The sequence below is a fragment of the Propithecus coquereli genome, unplaced genomic scaffold (genome assembly GCF_000956105.1).
Source record: "Propithecus coquereli isolate 6110/MARCELLA unplaced genomic scaffold, Pcoq_1.0 Scaffold417, whole genome shotgun sequence".
NCBI classification, from domain to species: Eukaryota; Metazoa; Chordata; class Mammalia; order Primates; family Indriidae; genus Propithecus; species Propithecus coquereli.
The window spans coordinates 678,853-703,127 of NW_012149919.1; the positions used below are offsets into that span (position 1 = coordinate 678,853).

General features: G+C 33.6%; 1 protein-coding gene across 1 annotated transcript in view; it reads right to left on the bottom strand.

Annotated features, from left to right (window-relative positions):
* Window positions 1-4,450: 4,450 nt before the first annotated feature.
* CDH18 (cadherin 18, type 2) overlaps window positions 4,451-24,275 on the bottom strand; it is a 210,810-nt gene continuing 190,985 nt past the window's right edge. The window contains exons 9-10 of the mRNA XM_012653179.1: window positions 16,314-16,565; window positions 4,451-5,119 (exon numbers count right to left, since the gene is read on the bottom strand). Of these exons, the coding sequence (XP_012508633.1) occupies window positions 4,629-5,119; window positions 16,314-16,565 (743 nt within the window). The 3' untranslated portion in view covers window positions 4,451-4,628. The remainder of the gene's footprint in view (window positions 5,120-16,313; window positions 16,566-24,275) is intronic.

The following is a 24,275-nucleotide window of genomic DNA, read 5'->3' on the forward strand; positions in this document are numbered from 1 at the left end:
TAAACTCAGCAAAGTAGATAAATGCAATCATTCCTTACCAGACTATGAGCTTTTTTCTTTCTTTTTTTAATCAATGCTTCAAAGAAGAATATGTTCTGTTTTTCTCTGATCTTTTCCTTTATTAAAAAAACAAACAAAAAAATTAAAAAAAAAAAAAACTGCCTTACTACATTTTTCATTGGTACAAGTCAGTGTAGGAACATGTCTTAAAAAGAGTAGGAACGTGTTAAAAAGTGTTTCATTTAGTATTATTATTTTAAAATTATGTATTTGGAAACTTTGAAAGAATGACTGGGTTCTGTTTGTGCTAGTCTTATCTACAAATGGTTGTGAGTTACTTTTGGCTGCAGGGTTTATGATATTTCTAATTCTATATTGAAAAATAAGATTTAACTTCTGCAGATGAAGAGGAAATAAAAGTTAAATTGGTTTTGTTTCCTTCAGATGATATTTAATTTGCCTTTAATCCTAAAAGACTTTGAATTTGAGTCATATCTCCGAAGAACTGTGCTGAGTTTTGTCCTATTCTTGACATTGAAAGCCAAGTAAATAAATGGAACAACATACCTAGAAGCTAAGCACAATTTGAGCTTGAAACATGGAACTCTTACCTCTTGCCAGAATAATCAGCTCTAGATTTTCAATTTGTTGAATAACTGATCAAACACTGTCCACATTAATAGGTAGAGACTTACCCCAAAAGTATCGGATTCAAGCATGTTAATTACCCTGCTCAGTTAATTGGCCCTTCTTGATAACTCTGAAATGAGTCTACATGAATTTTTGTATTCAAAAGTATATATTCAGCTAAACCAAAAACAAGACACCAAATAAAACTTATGAGTACATCTCTGTGAGAACAAAAGAAACAATGACTAAGTGTATACCAAGTTTTCTGCATTGCTGAGAATACTAGACTCAATACACATCCTCCTGCTACCCAGATTTCTAACTGAATTGTAGTAGAGTAAATATCTAAGTCAAAGCACTTGTTAGTATATAATAGCTTCAGTTTGCCCATTAGGTCATTGGTTTCTAAAATTTTGATTTGTTATTATTTGATAATTTGTCTATTTTTTGTGTAAATTCACTGTGAATGAGGTCCAATCAACTGACATCCCTGAAGGTTAGTTGGAAGCTGGGTGCAAAATAAAGGTCAACGAATGTTCATTAACTTCTAGCTGAATCTTCCATATGCTGAGTATTAGAATTTTATATGCATCACATATTTAGATCACACCAATATCCAATTCCTGTTTTGAATATTCTCTTACTCTCCAAATATTCGTGAAGATATGTGTGTGAGAGTGTGTGCACCTATGTGGTTGAATGAATGCAATTCCTCTCAGAATATTTACCTTCTTTTACTATGTTACAAGAAAATCACAATTTAACTCTGTATAGATCCTTATTTTAATGATCATTTCCTCCTCAATTTCCTCTTCAAATCCATGTTTGTACATATTTGTCATAGGAAGAATTTTTGATGATATGTCCTCTAGTGATTTCTGTAAAACCTATTAATTTCTCAATGTTTAAACAAAGAATATTTGTAATTAATAAATTCTGCTAAGAAACAACTTGGATAAAAATGTTATCATACTATTTTTAATAAAATTTCCTTTAACTTAGCAGCCACTATTTTGTAAAGGACCTGTCCAAGGAAAATTATCTTATTAGAAAAAAGTGAATTGATTTTAAAGCTGTATTTGATTTATGTCTATAAATAGCAACTAAGGCTTACTAAATGTGATGAGACACATCAGTGCCATGTGATTCCATAGCTGATTTTTTGTGGCCAGTGAAAGCTCAGAGTTGATGTACAAATTCTTGGCTCACTAAACTCTATGAGAAATTTCTTTTAACATTGGTAAAACTGGAGATTTTAAAATAAAGTATTGAATGTTAAATGACTCCAGTCAATTTGTAGAGCATTTATGTCATTATTGTGTTTTTGATTCAAAGAGGCAAAATAAAAAATAATGAGACTCAATCCATATTTATAATAATGATATAATTGCCTAGTTTCAGAATCATATAAAAATAGTATTTGGAATGCTTTCATTAACAAAATTTTTTGAAAAATCTACAAGGAAACATATTTCCAGACTATGGAAGCTCCATTTTGTCTTCACATTTAGATTTAATATGAGGAGCTTAGAAGCAATCCATTATCATTTTAATGTGTAATTAAAATAAGATTGATCTGAAGTGTTTTGTTTCACAAATCAGAGAAATATTTTAATATTCAGAACCATGCAGAGGAACTTGATGTTTACATATATGGTTAAATGTATACACACATTTTCATCTTTCAAATCCCTCATCTATAAAGTTACCAGATGAATAGTAAAAAAAAAAAAAAAAAATGCTATGGATAGTTATTTCAAAACGTAAATCCAAAAGCCTAAGGGACTTGCAGAACCTGACGTTCCTGGTCCTCTTTGCATAGGAAAGTCAAAGCATGAGGATCAACAAAAGTTGTCCAAGGTTTTCCCTCCTTTCTGGGTGAATGTAGCCCAGAGTTAGCATAATCAGATTATGTGTAACCAGAGGTTATTCCCCAAACCCCTGGGTATCTCTTTTGATTTAGCTTCACACCAAAACGCACACCATTATGATATAAAAAATGATAAAGCAGCATCTAGAAAGCTAAAATGTTGTAAAAAGCTTAAATTACATTTTATTCCTCAGGCTTAAAACACAAATTGAGAATTATTCAAATTAAACTTACTTACTTCCCATACCTCAAAATTGTAATATGATAGCACAGGGCAGTTGCAAACAGAGGCAAAACCCAAATTTTTTCACATGGGTAGAATCAGACAGAAAATGTCATGTAACTTTTGGGAACACTCGAATACGGTAAATATAAAGAGCAATGGAAAAACTCCCCCTTCAAATCATTCTTAATACCATGTATTTAAAAAATCCAATTTACCTGAAATACATAGATGTGGTTATCTTTGGAGAGTAGGACCACTATGTTATGAAATCTTACTTCAAGGTCAATAGCAACAATAATAAAATATTATCTAAAACAAATTGGAAAAGAAATGCTCCAAGAAATTCTAAGAAAATTAGCTTATTTATGAAAATATTAAAATAATTAGACTTATATACTATATATTTAAATAGTTGCTTCACTCTTGAAGGTTTCATGAACTTCTCCAATGATAATATAATATTTTATGCAAAATGTATGTAAATATATATTTATAAGCTAATGGAACTAGAAAATTAGATAAGAGTCTGCAAGCCTTTACATAACAGAATACTTTGCAGTTGGCAAAGCATTTTTACAGATGCTCATTTAATCCTCACAACAACCCTGTGAGGTAGGCAGGGAAGTCATTGCCATCTCTATTTTGCAGTTTTGGACCCTGAAGCTCAGAGATTTTGGGGGACATATCGAAGGATAGTGTGACTCTCCTCTTTCTTTTGTATTTTTCTCCTAGTCCTACACATTCTCTCCTGTAAGATACTAAGCATGTAAGAACTAATCAGACCATGAGATGGAGAAAGTCTGAACCTGTGTGAGGAATACAGGTAAGTCAACCCTGAATCTATGAAGTTTGTGTTAATTGGAGGATAGTCTTTTCAGACTACATTGTTATTGTGTCATATTTTTGATGACTACTTATGATGAAAATAAGTCAATTACGCTGAAGTACAAAGCAATGGGCAAAATTTTTGACAACTAATTTTAGGTACAGAAATGACAAAAATTTCCAATTTAAATGTACTAAAACAAATGGAAAAAAGAGTAAAGTTCCCAAACATTTGCTACAGGATAGGTATGTGGATGTTTTTAAAATTAAATCATTTCCTGACATGTCAGGTTTTCAAAATAAACTTTAAACCATTCTTTCAATCCATTTACAAAAGGGGGATCTCCTGTTTAAAATAAAGGGGGCAGACGGGGTTGAGACAGTTGTCTCGTGCTCAGTATAGCGCGCAATGGGTGCGCCGAAGTTGCATACATTATAGTGCAGGCAGCAAATCCCCATGCTCCATCAGTTTTGTATGGAGAAAAGAAGTGGGGAGGGCAAAGGGAAATGGTACATACAAGTCCATGACAGAGTGGCCTGGTATATTGGAAATACCTTATGTGATTTAAACACAAGACAAGGCTAATGGGATCTGTCACAATAAGAGAGTGTGGTCTCAAGGGTCCATCCAGAAAAGTGGGAAAAGAGGTCATGATTACCTTCGCAAGTTTCCTTTTGCAGTGTACCACCCCTATAAATCATAGTCATCAGTGATCTTGAGCCTTTTTGTTCAGTTTTGCTTTTGAAAAATAAATCACAAAATATTAAAACAACATCATTGTTTGGCTTAATTCAGATATTCTTAATTAAACAGTACCACAGACTTTATTGAGCAATTGAAAATATACACAAGGAACAATAGCTTTTGCTCTGTATTTTTGTTTGTTTGTTCAGATTTGACTTCCTTCCAATGAAATAACCCAGTTTCGATGATGAAAAGGGCACTTGTTTCTAAAGGAGCTGTGTACAGCTTGCCCAGTCCCAAGTACTGTTTTCACACTTCTTCCTTGTCATTGCTGAGGTTATATCTCCACTTGCTCAGGAAGCAAATTCTACAAGGTTGCAAGAATTGACCCCCTAAGTTGTTCTTTCGGATTCTATTTCTCCATAGAGTTCAGCTAACTTTTTAAACTCGGGTCCCCAGTCTCCAAGGTAGTGATAATCCTGATCTGATTGTGTCGTTGCCGAATCCAGCGAGCTGATAGACCCAGCTTCCGACCTCTGACCCTCATAGGCGTAAGTCTGAAGAGAGTCATAAGGCGGGACGCTAGGGTCTAGGTCTGCTTCTGCTAGTCTCTGCGTAATAAATTCCTGAACATCTATACTTTCCAGGGTGGACAATGTCTGGTGTCTGGGAGTGAGCTTCACTTCAGGTCTGATATCTCTCCGGTACTTGAGCTCCTCGGCAGCAGAAGGGTTCCTCAAGGCTGTGATGTCAAAGGCCTCGGTGTCTTCCTCTCCCCCTCCCTCGTCATCGTAGGTGACAACGTTCTCCCGCACGTCCTCCTCTGAAATGATCAAGGGCTCTTTCTTGCTGCGCCTCAGGGTGATAAAAAGTACCACAATTGCTGAAGAAAAATAAAAAGAGGATGAAGGGTTAGGAAGAAGGAAGGACATTCTTGGAGATTTGGCATCAGCAATTTACAATCTGTCATTAACCACATTCCAGAGTTAGGCGTGCGTGGCAGCACAGCTCCCTCTGCACTCTCTGAATAACACAGAGAGGTATTTTAATGTCTCCAAGAGTGAAAAAAAAAAAATGATTACACCTTTGAAACGTCGTAAATCACTGATCTTCTGTAGGAAACCATAATATTATCATTTGCTAGGATTAGAAATCCAGTTTGTTTGACTCATTTTACAATATAACCATTCAGTGTTTAAAGTGAAGGAAACAGATGGCGGAAAAGTAATATGACATCTTAACTAGAAAAAAACGCCAGGCGTGGTGGTTCATGCCTGTAATCCTAGCACTTTGGGAGGCTGAGGTGGCAGGATGGCTTGAGGCCAGGAGTATGAGACCTGAGAAAGAGCAAGATCCCCTCTCTACTAAAAACAGAAAAAAGTAGCCGTGTGGTGGAGCACGCCTGTAGTCTCAGCTACTTGGGAAGTTGAGGCAGGAGGATCACTCCAGCCCAGGAGTTTGAGGTTGCTGTGAGCTATGATGACCACTGCACTCCAGCACCGGTGACAGAGCGAGACCCTGTTGGGGGGGCGGGAGGAAGGAGGGCTTAATTGGAAAAATATTGTAGTGTACTGATCTATCTAGAGATATTTAATTCTTCTAGGTAGATACACAAAGAGCAGGACATTTTGAGTTTCTGAAAAAATGGAAGAAGCTTTAACTTTAAACCCTTTAAATTCTGATGCTTTGTAAAAATCAAAGAAGGAATATTTTAATGGTTGATCTCCTTTGTCAATTATTTTTTAGATTTGTATTATCATGCATTAATAAGTGCATTTACCAATTAAGCTACGAAAGAATGCTATTTTATTTGTATACAACCTATGTTACTTAGGAGTTTTTTCACTTACAAATGTCCTTCATATAACTTATTTATTTAATCCTCACAGCAGAACTGTGGCTTTACTCTATTTTTAAAATGAGACTGAGACTCAGAAGGGAAACCTGAATAACCAGGATCAAAAGATTAGATCCCACAGAGGTTCTTGGTCAGTAATCCATGACTTCAAACATTAAAGGTAATGATGTTTCTACTATAATATTCCACTTCATTATTTGGAAAAAAATGTGATAATGAATTGAGTGACCAGTTGAACATGTGGGTTAGGGTAACTATTGCTAAATATGGTAGATTAGTCATTATTACTAATAATGTTGCCACCACTTGATAATGTGATAGAAAAGGGTCTTGACAGCTTTGCCCTGGCCATTTTTTAATATTTTCAAATGTTTCTATTTGATAATATTAAACCATTATTATATAGAAATATTTTCTTCACAGCATTGTTGTTAAAAACTCTGTTATTTGTCTCATTATAATTTATTTTAGCTCTTTGTGCTCATCTGATATTCTAGCTTTTATGATTGTGGTTATAAGGTTCATTAATATTTTAAACATTCTTTACATCACAATAATCAGGGAAGTGCATTCAATTGACATTTAGGGTTGTTAGATTTAGCAGATAAAAATTAAAAGCAGCACACACAATTAAATGTGAATTTGAGATAAACAACCATGACAGAACACACATACATGCACACAGACACACACACACACACACACACACACACACACACACACACACATAAATGCTCCTAAACTTACAATGGGGCTACATCCCTATAAACCCATTATAACTTAAAAATATCTTAAGTCAAAAATGCATTTAGTGCATTGCTTGAGTGGTGGATACACTGAAGGTCTTGACTTCACCACAGTGCAATATAGCAAAGTAGCAAAATTGCATTTGTACTACACACACACACACATATATATATATATATATATACACACACAAATAAAAAATTACCAAAAAAAAAAAAGAAAATACATTTAAGATACCTAACCTACTGAACCTTAAACAAGCTCAGAACACTTACATTAGTCTATAGTTGGAAGAAATTATCTAACACAAATCCTATTTTGTAATGAAGTTACAAAGAATTTCGAATCAAAATTCAAAATACTGTTTCTACTGAATGCATATCACTTTCACATGACTGCAAAGTCAAAAATTGTAAATCAAGCCATGGTATCTTGACTATTTGGAACACATACAGAAATACTGTGTTAAGCAAACACACAAACACACACACACATATATATATATATTCCAATTACTATTATTCCATATGGCATATTTATACTGTATATACACACATACACCTACACATATATATTTTTATCTGAAATTCACATTTGCTAGGTATTCCACCTTGTATCTGGCAACCCTAATTATATGTGAATTTCAACAAATGGTTGTGAAGCAAAAACACTACGTTAGCTATCCTATGATAAAGACAAGAACATACATGGCCCTCTAGAAATTGCCCTTTTATGGTTTACCCCCACGAAGTAACGTCTATCTTTACTTTTATCATTATTGTTTCCTTGCTTCTCTTTTTAGGTTAATCACTTTTTCTGTACACCCCTAAACAATATGGATGAGTTTTTTTCTGTTTTAAAACTAGAGGAAGTATGGAGAGGAAGAGAAATACGTTTTAAAGCCAGAAGTAGAAAGGATAATGATGGGAGAGAAGGATGGTCACAGTGCAGTAGGAGGAATCTGATTTTGCAGAGAAAAGGCAAATGGGAGCCTATTGGAATGAGGTTAAAACAAAACATACAAAGACGGGATCAGAGAATCATCCAGAAAAGTATAGAACAAAAAAATATTGGCAAGATAATGAGAAAATGCAATAGGGAAGACCACAGCAGACATGGGAAGTGTTGAATCACTGCATATGGAATGGAATGGTTACTGAAAGTGGAAAATGAAAATGAAATGCTAATGCTACATGTGCCTTGATCTACAAATACTGTGTGCAGAAAAAAAAATAGTTCTCAATATATGTTGCCTATATTTCAAAGATATTACTTAATATTGAACTTTATTTTTTGGGAAAAAAAGACTTTTGCTTACTGCAATAAATATGTGTTTAATACCTACCTGTGTGTTTTAGCATAAATCTACCTTAAAGCTTTCTAATTCAAATCCCCAAACAATATCCTCAAGTAAGTCACTTTATTATATTCAGAGGTTTAGATTTACCATGCACTATATATCTTTGTTCATCTTTATAATTACATGAGGAGGCTGTTTTAGATTGAAAGGCCTATTTCTATAGACTACCTAATTTATTATAGGAAAATTTCTTACCTTTGCCAATAAATCAAGTTATTTTCTTTTATGTTGAAATGGTTGGTGGTTGATGTCAAAGAATTTATGTGCAAGCACAACAGGGAAAATGTAATCAATACTGCTATAGAAGTATGGAGGTAATTTTCACCCTTTAATATTTGTGCAATTTTTCAATCTTTGTATATGCATCATATTTGCCTAATGAAATACAAGGGACAATGATGGGTTGTTTTTTTTTTCCTTAACTTGGCTTTTAGTTGCTTATTCTCTAAAAGGTAACAAAATATTTCTGATATATTTTAATTGAAAATAAAGACATTAATTAAGTTTGAACCTTGAAGATTTACATCAATCTCTTTTTCAGGCATAGATAGTTATGTGCTAGTAATGAGTGATTCCCAGATTTGTTACACACCTATTTACCATAAATGTCAACATGCAAATAATCATAATCTAAGACAGTCTTAATAGTGAAAGGAGATTTTGTTTATAATTATACCAGGACATCAGAGAAAGAATGGGCATAGAGTCCCTCTAGTTAAAGGGAAATTGCAAATTCATATCAACTCAGAGAAGAATGTTGAAACACAGATGATACAATGCACTTTTCGTGAACTGCTTTTCAACACTGTTTGTTTAGCAAATATTTCTGGAGCAAATGGGACAAAATAGATATTCCATAAACAATTCTTATATGGATGGACCAAAAAAATGATCTCCGCAAAAGTGGTAATGTGGCATTGTGTTAACTGAATCCTCTTGAACAGTAATATACTCACTAGGAAAATAATTTTTAAATATTTCTTAAATCAGTTTATAGGTACTAATAAGAACAAATTCCTAATTGTATTTGAGAACATCTTTGAATGTTTAAAAACCAAATGAAAAAACAAAGACCATATGATCCTCTCAACAGATGCAGAAAAAACATTCACCAAAATTCAGCACCCTTTTGTGATAAGAATGTTTAACAAAATAGGCATAGATAGGACTTACCTAGAAACTAATAAAAGTCATATATGACAAACACACATCAAACATCATACTGAATGGGGAAAAACTGAAGGCATTGCTGCTTAGAACTGGAACTAGACAGAATTGCCTTCTATCACCGCTTCTATTCAACATAGTGCTAGAAGTCCTAGCCAGAGCAATCAGACAAGAGAAGCAAATCTAGGGCATCCAAATGGGGGCAGAAGAGGTCAAAATATTACTCTCTGCTGATGATATGATCTTATATCTAGAAAACCACAAAGATTCTGCCATGAGACTACTGGAATTGAGAAACAAATTAGCAAAGTCTCAGGTTACAAAATCAATGTACAGAAATCAGTAGCAATTCTATAAGCCAACAACAGTCAAACTGATAACCAAATAAAAGACTCAATACCCTTCACGGTAACAACGAAGAAAATAAAATGCCTAGGAATATCTTTAACAAAGGAGGTGAGAGACATATATAGGCAAAACTATGAAACACTGAAGAAGAAAATAGCAGAAGATGTAAACAGGACGAAAACCATACCATGCTAATGGGTTGGCAGAAACAACATTGTTAAAATGTCTGTACTACCCAAAGTGATCTACAAATTCAATACAATCTCTATTAAAATACAAACATAATTTTTTGCAGATCTAGAAAAAATAATTCTATGCTTCATAGGGAGCAGAGAAGACTCCATATAGCAAAAGCAATCTTAGGTAAAAAGAACAAACTGGGAGACATCAATTTACCAGACTTCGAGCTATACTACAAAGCTATAGTAACTAAAACAGCATGGTATTGACACAAGAACAGAGACATAGACCAATGGAACAAAACTGAGAACCCAGATATAAAACCATCCTCATATAGCCATCTAATCTTTGACAAAGCAGACAATAACATACACTGGGGAAAAGAATCCTTATGCAGTAAATGGTGCTGGGAAAATTGGATAGCCAAATGTAGAAGACTGAAGCAGCTTTCATCTCTCATAAAAATCAACTCACAGTGGATAACAAACTTAAACCTAAGGCATGAAATTATAAGAATTCTAGAAGAAAATGTCAGAAAAACTCTTATAGACATTGACCTAAGGAAAGAATTTATGAAGAAGACCCCAAAGAAAATCAGCAAAAACAAAAATAAATAAATGAGACCTGATCGAATTAAAAAGCTTCTGCACAGCCATGGAAACTATCATGAGAGCAAACAGACAATCTACAGAATGGGAGAAAATATTCACATGCTACATACACATTTGATAAAGAATCGATAACTAGAATCTAAATATAACTGAGGGAAATCAGCAAGAAAAAAATCAAACAACCCTATCAAAAAGTGGGCAAAGGACATGAACAGAAACTTTTCAAAAGAAGATTGACTAATGGCCAATAAACATCTGAAAAATTGCTCAAAGTCACTAATTGTCAGGGAAATGCAAATCAAAACCGCAATGAGATATCACTTAACTCCAGAGAGAATGGCTTTTATCAAAAAGTCCCAAAACAATAAATGTTGGTGTGGATGTGGAGAGATAGGAACTGCTGGTGGGACTGCAAACTAATAAACCTCTGTGGAAAGTAATATGGAGATACCTCTAAGAGCCACAAGTAGAACTACCATTTGACCCAGAAATACCATTACTGGGCATCTACCTAAATGAAAAAAAGACATTCTATAAAAAAGACATCTGCACGTGAATGCCTCTGGCAGCACAATTCACAATTGTAAAGATGTGGAAACAACCCAACTGCCCATCAATACATGTGTGGATTAATAAAATATGGTATATGTATACTATGGAATACTACTCAACCCACAAAAAACAATGGTGATCTAACCCTTCTTTTATTATCCTGGATAGAGATGGAGCCTATTCTACCAAGTGAAGTATGAAGTATGTAAAATGTAAAAACAAGCACCACATGTACTCACCATCACATTGATATTAACCGATTGACACTTAAATGCACATATAGAATAATATTCATCGGGTGTTATGCAGGCGGAAGAGGGGAGGAGAGGATGGGTATATTCATACCTAATGGGTGTGAATATCTTAAATATTTAAGGGTACACCCTTAAATATCTATATTATTGATGATGTTTACATTAAAGGGGACAATCCTAAATTAACCTTAAAAGACTGAAATGAAGTAAGCCTTAATCGCAAGTAAATGTGAGTATTTTCCTTGAAATACTTACTGAATGAATCTAGTAAATGAATGTCATATATTTGTAAAAATAATTGGGACAGTGTATTTACATGACTAGATTAGGTATAAATTGCTTTAGTCCTTTGAGCTGAAAGGATTTTAATACTTCCTGAAAGTTTTCACTCATCCAATTTTTCTCAATTTGAATTTTTATTAGTTATGCAGTTAAGTCTATATCAGTGGAATTTTGTTTTAAAAATTTGCATCATACAAAATCTTTAAGAGCATCACGAATATTCACTGTATTTGTTTTTATAATATCAAAACTTTGATTGATTTTAATGTTAATAATGTAGGCAAAACAAAAAAAAATGAGTACACACCATCTGGGGGATAGACCCACTTGAAGCTCTGACTCAGGTGGGGCAAAGGCAATATATGTAACCTAAACATTTGTATCCCTGTAATATGCAGACATATACAAAAATAGAAAACAAAAAATAAAGAGAGAAAAAGAAGGAAAAAAAACTGAAATATTTCAAAAAAAAAATCCCGAAACAAAAATGTATTCTAAGAGTGCAGATAATATTTACACATACAAATTTGAGAGTTAAATGCTTATTTAAAAATTGGCAGTCGAATGAACGTACTAAAATGACCTCATTAGTCTATCAAACCACGCCCATGAACAAAGTACTTGTTCTTACCATGAGCCATCTGAGAAAATGTAATATGATAGATCCATGATGTTGTAAAAGAAATAAGAGACATAGAACTTATTGTCCTTCATTTAGAATTATAAATATTAGGTCATTAAATATGAAATTTCCAATTTTGAATCAAAAGTTTAGTTTATTATATCTCAAACAAGAAGCAGTACAATTAATCAAAGTATGCGCCTAAACTATCAACACAATTTTGCCATCTTAACAGTAGCTTGTTTATGCCAGCAGCAAAGAAGCCTGGAGAGTAGTGGCAAGGAAATTGCAAAAGGTGTTTTTCATAGCTTGTCGAGAATTGAATATTATTCCTTGCAAGAAGTGGTCCAAAGCCTTGAAGAAGTGGTAATCAGTTGGTGCAAGGTCTGGTGAATATGGTGGATGATAGAGTTTCCAAGTCCAGCTTCTGTAGTTTGAGTAGCATTGTTTGTGTGACATGTGCTCAAGCATTGTCTTGCAAGAGGATTGGCCTGTCTCTGTTGACCAATCTCAGCTGATTAATTGCAAGCATCCTCATCATTTCATCCAATTGGTTGCAGTAGACATCAGCTGTAATCAATGGACCAGCTTTCATGAAGCTGTAGTGGATAATACCAGTACTGGAACACCAAACAGACACCATTAGCTTTTTTTAGTGAATATTCAGTTTTGGGCTGTGTTTCAGCACTTTATTCTTATCCAATCATTATGCCAAATACTTGGCAATTGTTAAAAAGAATCCATTTTCATCACACGTAACAATACGGTATAGAAATGGTTTACCTTTATGTTGTAACAACAAAGAAAGGCAAATTTCAAGATGATTTCTCTTCTTGTTTAATTCATGAGTTATCCATCTATCCAGCTTCTTTACCTTGCCCATTTGTTTCAAATGGTCCAATATTGTTGGAATAGTAATGTCAAACCTTGCTGCTAATTCACACATAGGTTGACAAGGATTCGCTTCCACAACCGCTTTCAGCTCATCATTATCCGCCTTGGTCTCAGGTTGCTCACAGGGCTCACTTTCAAGATTAAAATCATCAAAATGGAACTTCTCAAACCATCAATGTACTGTGCGCTCATCAGCCACATCCTTCCAAAACACTTCGTTGGTATTCCAAGCTGTGTTCACTGCACTGGTTCCATGATGGAACTTGTATTCAAAAACAACACAAATTTTTGACTTATCCATGATTTCTCAAAAATCTCTCTAAAAAAAAAATTGAATGATAATCACAAGCCAGAAGGTGTGTTTCAAAGAGACTGAGTATGTACCTTCACAACAAGGAGTGTCAAAGTACAAAGTGTAATGTCAGCAATATCAACTGTCAAACTTAGTACTTAAGGAAATGGGACATTTCATACTTAGTAACCTAATACAATGACATCAAAAGTATAAATTCTATGACAGTGAATGTGTGTTTAAGCTCAAGCTCAAGAAATGATTCTATAACCTAGGGATAATATTGTAAAAACATCTTTGATTTTCAATAAAGAAAAGAAAGAGTAAAGAAAATATATCAAAGAGCAAATTTGTTTTTATTAATCCTAAGGGATACCAAAATGTTTACAAACGTTCTGTTACTTACCCCAAAGGAGAAGCAGCATTTTCATAAAAACTAATTAAAATAAAGTATCATTTTCATGAAATAATTAAATTTCTTTTATATCATATACCTCAAAAATGTACTTGGACATTAACAATTTAATTGCATGTTAAATTTTTACCTTGGCATATGAAAATGGATTTATGATGATAAATGAATAAAAAATCTGAAGATAACATGCCTCATCCAACTGAACTCTTTTTCAGAGTAAAAATTCTGGAAGAGCTTATGTTAAAATCACTGAGTTCTATTCTCTATGACTTCATTTAGGAACCCTAAAAGGATCCAGAGTTTTTGTTGTTGTGTGGTGGTATTTTCTTTTTCTGGTGTGGTTGTGGTCTTTTTTTAAAATTAATTTTCAGAGACAAAAAAGAAATATGTTAATTTCTAAGGAAAATAGCATTTGTGACCAACAAATATATAAATAAATAAAATTTTGAAAGCCTGATTTTCCTGACTTCCTCCTCCACCAGGCATCTACTAGAAAGGACTTTTATTCAATGAAACAGTTCTTGCTATGGTGCACCAAACTTCCATGTTCTGTGTTGCTAAGTGCCATTAATAGTTTTTGGTTCTCAATTTAGTTAACCTCTGAGCAGCTTTTAACATCGTTGACTAGATCTACTACACAACATAGTGCTCTGTCCTTTTCGATACTTTTTTCCCCTTGAACTTCGTAACATACTTTACTAATTTTCTTACTTTTTTGACTTCTTGGCTGTCCTCTACTGTCTCATCCTTCTTGACTTAGTAATCACATTGGAGTTTCTCACAGTTGAATCCTAGTCCATTGTCTTCAACAAAGTACATTTCCAATGTGCCCTAGCTTAGGGAAGATCAGGGTCCACATTCAAACAGAGATGAAGAGTCGTCTTTGATATTCTAACTCTCCCAGATATCTAAGTTGTCAATGATCACTTTTGATTTCACCTGAAGTATTTTGATATTATTCACTTTTCTTCAGCTCCACTATATATGTGCTAATCCAAAACATGCTATGTCTGAGGGAGACAAGGGCAGAGTCTTCCTGATTGGTTTGTCTATATTCTCTGTTGCCACCAGGAGATCTGCTCTCCATTTCATTCATAGTCATCTTTTTTTTTCAAATTACAAAGTTTATAATGGTGCTCCCTTGCTTTAAAACTTTCCTTACACTCAAAGGCCACCAGCTTTGCAATGCTCCACAAAGCCTAGTACTATCTCTGCCCTCCATACAGATCCCTTCTCTTTTCCAGCCTCATTCCACCGTACTCTCCACTCCACCTATACAAGTAATCAATCTTCCACCCCAGGAACGAAACAAGGAATGTTTTCTGCAAGAAGATTTCTGTCTCAGCAAAGCACACAATTCTTTACTCACGTATACACAGTACCAAGAAAGAAGTAAAAGGCAGACTGCTAAGAGAAAGGAAGAGTGGCAAGGACACACTAGAAAAATTGATGTGTACCCACTTTAACCTATAAAGCATAAAGATCCCTTACATCTATCTTTGTTTTTATAAAAATCTGGATTTGCTATCTTGCTCAAATAGCAATCTAAAGAGTTTATAGTTATATTATCTTTAAATGCAGGTGTAGTAAGATTTAGAGAAAGTGTTTTTTTTATAAAATAAACTGTAATGCAAATCTCAAATGACGAAATCTATTGCTTTTAAGTGCATATAATTTAATTTAATAAAATTTAATATTTCTAAGGCCCAAAGTCATTTAGAGTCAGAAGTGTGTTAAAACTCAGCTAACATTGATGATTAAGTATTTTGGACAAGTAGAAGTTTCCACAATACATCTATTTTTATTTGGTTTTCAGATTCATTTTATTTTATTATTTATATACTTACAGAATAATTTATTTGTAACTGTATATATTTAAGGTATACAACATGATGTTTTGATATATTAATACATAGTGAAATGGTTACTACAGTCAAGCATATTAAAATGTCCATCATCTTACATAGTTACTTCCTTTCTATGTGTGTGGGGAAAGAGTACCTAAAATCTACCCTCTTGGCAAATTTCCAGCATGCAATACAATATTTTTGTTAACTACAGTCCTCATGCTCTACATTACATCTCTGTACTTATTCATCCTATGGCCATACCAACACGAACAGCTGATCTTGTCTGATCTTGAAAACTGGCAAGATTTATTCTAGAAAGATGCCACCTATGTTCTTGGAAGTAAATTTTAAAAGCCCTTTCAAGATGGGATTCAGAATATTTTAATATTGATTCCTTCTAAAATATATATTTTCAAAAGCTATTCCTCTCAGAACTTATCCTTCCTAATATTCCAACTCTTTCATCATATTTGAGTCAAATTATTTCTTAATTAAATATAGTATTGAGAAAATGAATTAAAAGGGAATCTGTGCAGCCATGTTTTGTTACCCACATTATGCATTCCTCATCCTTAAATTTTGTAAAAACTATTTTTCCTTATTCAGAATTACCATCACACACACTTAGGGTTTAGAATGACTTACCCAGGAGAATGACAACACAGAGAAGAATAGCGATTAAGGCTCCTGTACTCAAACCAGCCGAGGACAGGAACGCTTCTGCATGGCAGGTCCGCACACGCCCATCTCTCTCGCATGCACAAACCCTGATGGTGAGGGTGCTGCTGCTGCTGAGAGAGGGGATTCCACCATCAGAGATCATAATGGGCAGATAATACACATCCTGAACAGTTCGACTAAATCTCCTCCGCCTTGTCAGAATGCTGGCTGTGTTATCTATGATAGACACAAGCAAAACAAAATATACTTAGTAAAGCCGCCATTAAAGATTCACATTTCCTTTAATGGGTAAAATGGGGATGTGTGATTTTCTTTTTCAGTTTATGGAATGCACAAGGGAACACGAAGGGGCCATTATAGAAAGAAGCATATCGGTTCTCAAATTGAGAAAACTATTTTAAAAATTAATAAAGCCAAATTTAAGGGGTGGGAAAATAGTGTAAGACAAAGAATGGAGGAAGCAATAAACATTTTGGACATGGGCATAATAGCTAAAAGATTTTAAAGGATACAGATGGCTGGAAGCCAATGGGTCCTAAGCATTGAGGTGAGCTAGTTGGGACTTTCCCCAAACCTGGTGACTCTGAATATAAGTGATAGGAACAGATATCTGCATTTTTAGAAAACTATTCAGGTAATGTCAATGCATTAAGAAATTTAAGAATCACTAATTTAGAGAATGTTTTTATGGAGACACCAGATCAACTTATAAGCTTTTTCAGGCTTAGCTGTGATTTGAAGCACTTTTGTTAGACCATAAGGAAGTTAATGATGAATAGCATACTTAATCATCTTTTTTATGTGTATTTTAAATGCCATGTACTATAGTAAATGCCTGCATGATATAGTTAGATCAATCCATACAACCTTTATAAAGGAGAGGATGTTAAATTCCTTATTTTACAGCAGAAAATAATTTTTACTATAAGTAATACCTTAAAAATGAATAACCTGAATCCTAGCATGTAAGTTGCACAAAAATCACAAAGCTAGTAAATTATTAGGACACAATCTGGACACATCCTAGAATCCTACTCAAAACCACAAGGTCACACTCCAATTGGTATTGATGTTCCTCAGTGCACACAGCATACGTTTATCTGAGTATTGTTATTCCTCATTCCAGAATGTCTGTTGGCTAAAAGCCCCTGTGGTACATACTCGGATGTGCTGCTGCATTCCCTTCATGGAATGATTGTTGCCCTAGCTGTGGAGTGCCACCTGGCCCAAGGTCACACTCTTCCAGAATAGCATAGAATTAATGACGCACTGCTTCGAGGTTACAAAGGTTGAGCCACCCCTTCCCCCCATATTGCTGATAATCCTCAAGGGCAAGTTTAGCTCCAGAGCTTCCCCATGGGGTCAGCCATTAAGAGGCATTAAAACTGCACGGCAGCTCCATTTCTCACTCTGCCCGACTCAATCCTTCTTCCTTCTATTGTGTTCTGCAGATGTAGATCCCAAGGTCACGCTCTCTATTATGCTGCACTCCAAACTCCAATTCGGAGTCAGCTTCCCAGGGGACTTAACCTGCAACTACACCTATGAGTTAATTACCTTACACTAAAAAGTAAATGGATCATGAGATAATTACAATTAGGTCTCTTTTTCTCAAATCAATTCCTTTTATTCTGAATATTGGAATTTTGTTACAAATAGGTATGATAGTCACAACCTGATACTTTACAATGGTATTTTCTTGATTGTTCATTGCTAAATTAATACAATAGAAAACGAATTATTTTTTTTCAAATATCCAATGTAATACAGATAATAAAACACAGGAAAATATACATACATATATATGATCGAGTTGTTGAAGATATGTTATAGAGAGAAATAAGTAATCTAAAGAGGAACTGAAAAATATTTTCTTATCCAATGAAAGAAGAATTTTAAAAAAAATATGCATCTGCCCTCTATTCCTAACCAGGTTATAGAATAGAGAAAGATGAATAGGAGAAATTGCATTGTGTGTATTATGTATTAATGTAACAGTCATGGGTACTCTCCCAGAAAACCTGACCTTTGAGGAAGCCAGTCTATCAGTTGTTGGATGTGACATGATAATTAATATAAACTTTCCTCTATTGAACATTTCCTTATTCTAAGGAGAATGTATGAACTAAGTATTTATGGGCATAGACATGCTTCAGAATCTCACAATTGGTCCTCTGAAGAACCAATGTAAGTCACTGGTCCCTGACTCAGGAAATACGAATAATAACATGTAAAATGAAAATGCAGAATGTAGTGTAGATAGGGAGTGACTTTTATGACTCTGGTCTATTGTACACTTTATGTTATTAATCCTGATGCATGCTCTCTTGCAGGAAGATTAATTGGAAATACCATCAGAAACAAGAAGAATGCCAGAATATCTTTCCAGAGAATTTTAAGTTCTGGGAAATAGAAGCTCTAAGACATGGAGACATAATTTTTTTTTTTTTTTCAGTTGAAAGTTTGACTTTTGAAAAGAAAAAAGGATGCAGGAATCAAAAAACTTCCCACCTAGAAAAGCCTAGCACAACAGAATAATGAGGTCTTGACAAGGGATATTCTATACCTCACTGGAACTGCAAAAAATATACTTGGCAGAGGGCTCACTGAACTGGAGCAAGTAAACTTTGAACATTGAGGAAAAATATCAAAAGAATAAGAAAAAAATATATATAAAAATATGTATGTGTGTGTACATACCAAAACAACAAAATATGTCTTACTGAAACTGCAAAATTAGAGCAATAACAGCAATAGCAATAACAAATTTCTAAATATGAAATGTAATGATTAAAAAATAAACAAGATATTATAGAAAGTTATGAATGACACTCAAGTGAATAAGAAAAAAATAATACGAGCTGAACAAAGCAAAAGCATAGCAGGATGGAGTATCTGCTATGCTGATGTTCTCTATGATAAATGATAATTATAATAATAATATTAATGTCCACCTCTAATAATGTTCACCCAAGCTCAGTTCTTAATTCTAACTCTCAATAGCCTGGATGAAGACAAACGTTACAGAACACTTGGAAGCCAAGCTAATATATGCTCATATATTGGATTAGGATTCAAGAAGGTTTTGAATAGGTAGAACAAAGAAATTAAATTAACAATAAGACGTGAAAAGAAGATGCATACTAGATGGTAAACTTTCAAAAGTATCAGATGGGAAAGATCTTGAATAGCAGTTATTATTTTAATATACGTGTGTATATATATATGTACACATACACAAACACACATATATATGCACATATGGCTGTAGAGCTACCTAAGTAGTTAAAACAGTCTCAAAGAATTCAGTAAAGATAGGAAATTTTAATGCAGAAGACTGACTGAAGTATTGTGCATAATTTTGGGTTTACCACTTTAAAAGTGGTAGTTTAACCCAATGGGGTGTGCTTACATGACTTAATCGGGATGATAAAACAGTTAGAAAAATACGTCATATGAAGAATCCTTGAAACACAGTGTCTACATGTCAAATAAGGATCCAGATGACCAAAAAGGTCCCTTAAAATGTCCCAAAAACTTTGGTAAACCTTCTAAATTAATGTCTTGCTGGTTATAATCAATATATTCCTGATATTTCCAGCAAGCATACTCTCAGTTTAATGCAGACATAACTTTGAATCTGTTTTAATCTTTCAACATAAATAATAGTGCATGATTTATTTTGTTATATGATCCCCTTTAGTGTTCAAAAAAGACATAGGTACATATAAGAGGAAACAGGGAGATTGCCATGCGTATATACGTATGTATCTGATTCATGTCGACACTCTAAAAATTTCATGTTATGATTGTGAAAGAATTGAAATTTAAATGCCTTGGGAAGGCAACAGTAATAATAAAAACTAGTTCCGTGTTTGTAACTGTAAGAATTCCAAATTTTTTTATAATTGATAATATTGCAGGCATCTTTCACAAAAATATTTATAGTAAAATATATTGTTCGATAGACATTTATACTGCCAACGTCTGGATTTCTTTAAGGAACAGAAGGCTAGAGAATATGATAGTAGAATACAAGTTACATACTGCTTCTAGAGTTCACATACAATTTTCTTGAACTAGTAGTATGTGTCCTATTATTTTTTTGTTCAATATTTTCAAAGATCTTGTTGAGTGGACTCTAATTTCTGTGCTACTGTCGTAAACTGTGATATAATTTAAATTAAAATAAGACATGATTTAAAAATATTCCCTGAGGAAAAAAGAAATCCTGTTTTATATTCCAAAATTATCTTGCATCTTAATATTAAAATTATATTGTTTTAAACTCAAATTATTAGACACCTATATACGCTGTCATTGATTTCCTTGCTTTATCATGCAGGTAGAAAGATATATTTTACCTCATTCAAAGCCCAGTATACAGACCATTAAAATCATATTTCCAAATCTATCAGAATGGCAGAAATGTTTGAAATTCTCAGATGTGGATCTCTAATTAGACCAAACATTTTTGTTATTTTTTTTAAAATTGTCTGAAGAGAAAGCTAGACAATAGAGCCTCAATTTCCACCAGACTGATAAATAGGCATGGCTTCATATTGTTTTTTATTTTTTTTCTAGTCCTGCAACAGCAATGAGATCCAATCATAATTTAACCATTATCAGAGTTCATGCATCAAACAATGGTGTTTTGCTTTCCTGCAAAGCTCCCTTTACATAATAGGTACTTGATAAATAATGATTTGAACTACACTCAGCAGGAACTTATCTTCTGTTATAGTTTTCTTATTATCTTGACATGTAACTAAAAAATTAAAACCAAAATGAACTAATATATCTTATAATATTCCAGCAGTATGATCTCTTTATGCTCTCTAATGAAGGTTTATTTCTTCTACATCTTCCCTGACTTCTTCTTTGAATCCTAGAATGGCCCTAGTCTCAATTTTCAGACTGTGGATTCTGCTTGTTTATTTAAGTCTGTAAAATCCTTGTGGCCTCACTTGTCTTTCTGCCAAACCACAAATGTATGATCCAATATGTCATTATGTTCTGATTTGCACCCTGCAATGTCATCCCCTTGACCATCTGCCACATTCCTATTTGGACAATCTTTAAATCCTGGGAGGAGGGGATGAGTATATCCGCACCTAATGGGTGCAGTGAGCACTGGGGGATGGACAGCTTGAAGCTTTGACTCGGGTGGGGCAAAGGCAATATATGTAACCTAAACATTTGTACCCTGTAATATGCTGAAATAAAAAAAAATTAAAAATTAAAAAATATAAATAAGTCCTGGATAAACACAACCGTCCATTGTCTAACCCGGGGTTTCTGCTTTTAGGTTCATAAATAATGCTGATAAAATAGTTATAATCATCTTAATTGACTCCACTGAATATATAGAGAAATTTAAACTATGCTCTCAATGGAGATTAGTAATCAATCTACTAATATTTATGTTTTATTTATTGTAGGATACAGTCGCTCTTCTAAGTTTCTTCTGTCTTTTTTTATTTTTTTGAGCTCTGTTCTCCCACTCTCAGCAAGAAAACATCTCTTCCTGCAAAGCTACCATCACTTATCAACACTTTATAAACCACATTTGAAACTGTTCAATCCTTCTTTGCCATTAATTGTGTCTGTATATAGAAGATTCTGTACATTAGAGACTTAAGAAAATGAATATAAATACACATGAAACAAACATGTGAATCTTGAAGAATATCACCGAATCTGCTCATGAATAACACATTAGTTTTCATAAGTGTTAATTTAGGAAGACAGGAGGATAAAGAAGAAAAAAGGAACTTTTAAATAGAAGTCCAACTCAAAATAAAAATGATTTATAAACATGTCACAATAAAATAATAATTGCAGAAGTAGGATAAGAAGAACAGTTTTAAAAATAGGAATATGAACTCCAATAGAAATCCTCTATTTGTTATTTATTACACACCTTTAACAAATAGTGTTATTTTTAGGAGGAAAGGGATGAGTCAAAGCAGAAGAAAATATGTTTGGAGTCACTAGATTTATAAACATTGAAAAAATTGTTAGTATAAATCCTTAGAGAGCTTTAAAAAGTGAACATATAATTCTATTTTTAAAATAGTTTAGTTTCACCTGCATTAATGCAGAGAGTGTAACAGATGACTCCTGTAGCATTGTGTGGTTCTTAGCAAGAAAATAATTAAGGCAAAAGAGAGAGTAGAACCTACAATTTCACACAAAGAAAGCCAAGTGGCATGAAATGATAAAAATAGCAATATTTTTGTTTTGTTTTTCTACTTCTATTTTTTTGCTTAGTGAGTATGAGGCAGCTTTGCTTTTGTTGTCATTGCGAGTATAAGTATAAAAGGTGAGCAGTACTGAGGACTGATAAAACCCATACGAGAAAAATACACACACACACACACACACACACACATAAAAACAATCAATGGAGTATGAGATAATCAGGGAGAGAACAAAAGCATGTTTTTCTCCCTAAGGAAAAAGGGCCACTAAAACAAGTTGCTACAGTTAGTAACACACATTTTCCCATTTTAGGGTCATGATTGTATACACACTATTTAACTTCTCACTAGTCAAACTTGAGTGTCTACCTTCAGGTAAAGGAGAGTGTAATTAAGTGTGGCTGGATAAATGTTAGTAAGTGAAACCTGAGATTTGACTGATAGGAGAAAGGAGAGCCACAGTAGAATAAAAACAAAGTGTGCCACTCTCCTCCCTGACCTTAGATAAGTGACTCAGCAGGACACAGTTGCTGCCACATCCATTAGAGGATGTTTGAGGCTTGATTTGTAATTTTGGGAGGATTATGTGTGGGTTATTTTGTTTAGAAATAGAAGGAATCTCTAAATGGTCTCTTGAAACCCTGTGGGTAAAAACAAAATTTCAAATGGTTATACTCTGCAGAGAAATTAAGCACATTACAACACCAGCTGTGAGTTCTTGTTGGAAGACAAAAATATACTATGGGAATATCAACTGCTACAAATCTGACAATGCCAAAGAAATACAAAATAAACATTGAAAAAACTCATTGTTTCCAATGTATCAACTAAATGCCCGCATTTCACTACCAATGGAGTGTGAAATTTGAATGAAAGGGCTCCAAAGGACACATTTTTAACAGCTACATAGTCAACATTGAACATATCCCTTATCATGACCTCTATGCAATGTAAGCTTAAAGTTACATATCTTTTCACCAACCCCGTAGCCACAAGAAAAAACAAAACAAAACAAAAACCCAATATTCCTGTTGCTTTGTAAGTTTTTGCATAAAATGATAAAACAACTTATAAATAATATGACCTTCATTTTTAGAAGTTGAAAGAATGTTACAAAGAAATAATAAAATATAAGAAAGTCAAATAAAAACCTGAATCTTCAAAATGCTTTAACAAGATAAAACTGACAGTCTACAGCATCTTCTGTTTCATATGATTAAAACTTATAATTTCCAAAGTGTTTTTATTGTTTTAACAATCATGTGTTATTTGGATTCATTCTTTTTTAAGAATGCAAGTGTCTACAAAAATAAAATTAAAAAAAAAGTCAAAAAGAGAAACTAGCAAACGATATGAGTAATAGATATTCTTGATAGCAAGTTATCAAAAAAATAAGCATTTTCAAATTTGAAAGACAAATTAAATGGGATTTAAAACCCTGTAAACAAAACAGAGATAGAAATGTCCACATAGTGATTAGTGATCTCTTGTTTTACTAAAATCTGTAAGATTTACAAATGTACCTTGTGGTTAGAATTAAGCCTAGGAATTAGGCTGGCAAATCTCCTTGCATCAAGTAAAGCCTAGTCCCTCAAGAGACGGCATAAAGACCATGAAACAGAACAGATTTACCTTTGTAGGCTAATGACGATTTTACATTGGGGAATTAGATTAAACTTATATATTACAAAAATGAATGAACAAAGTTATTATATACCCAGAA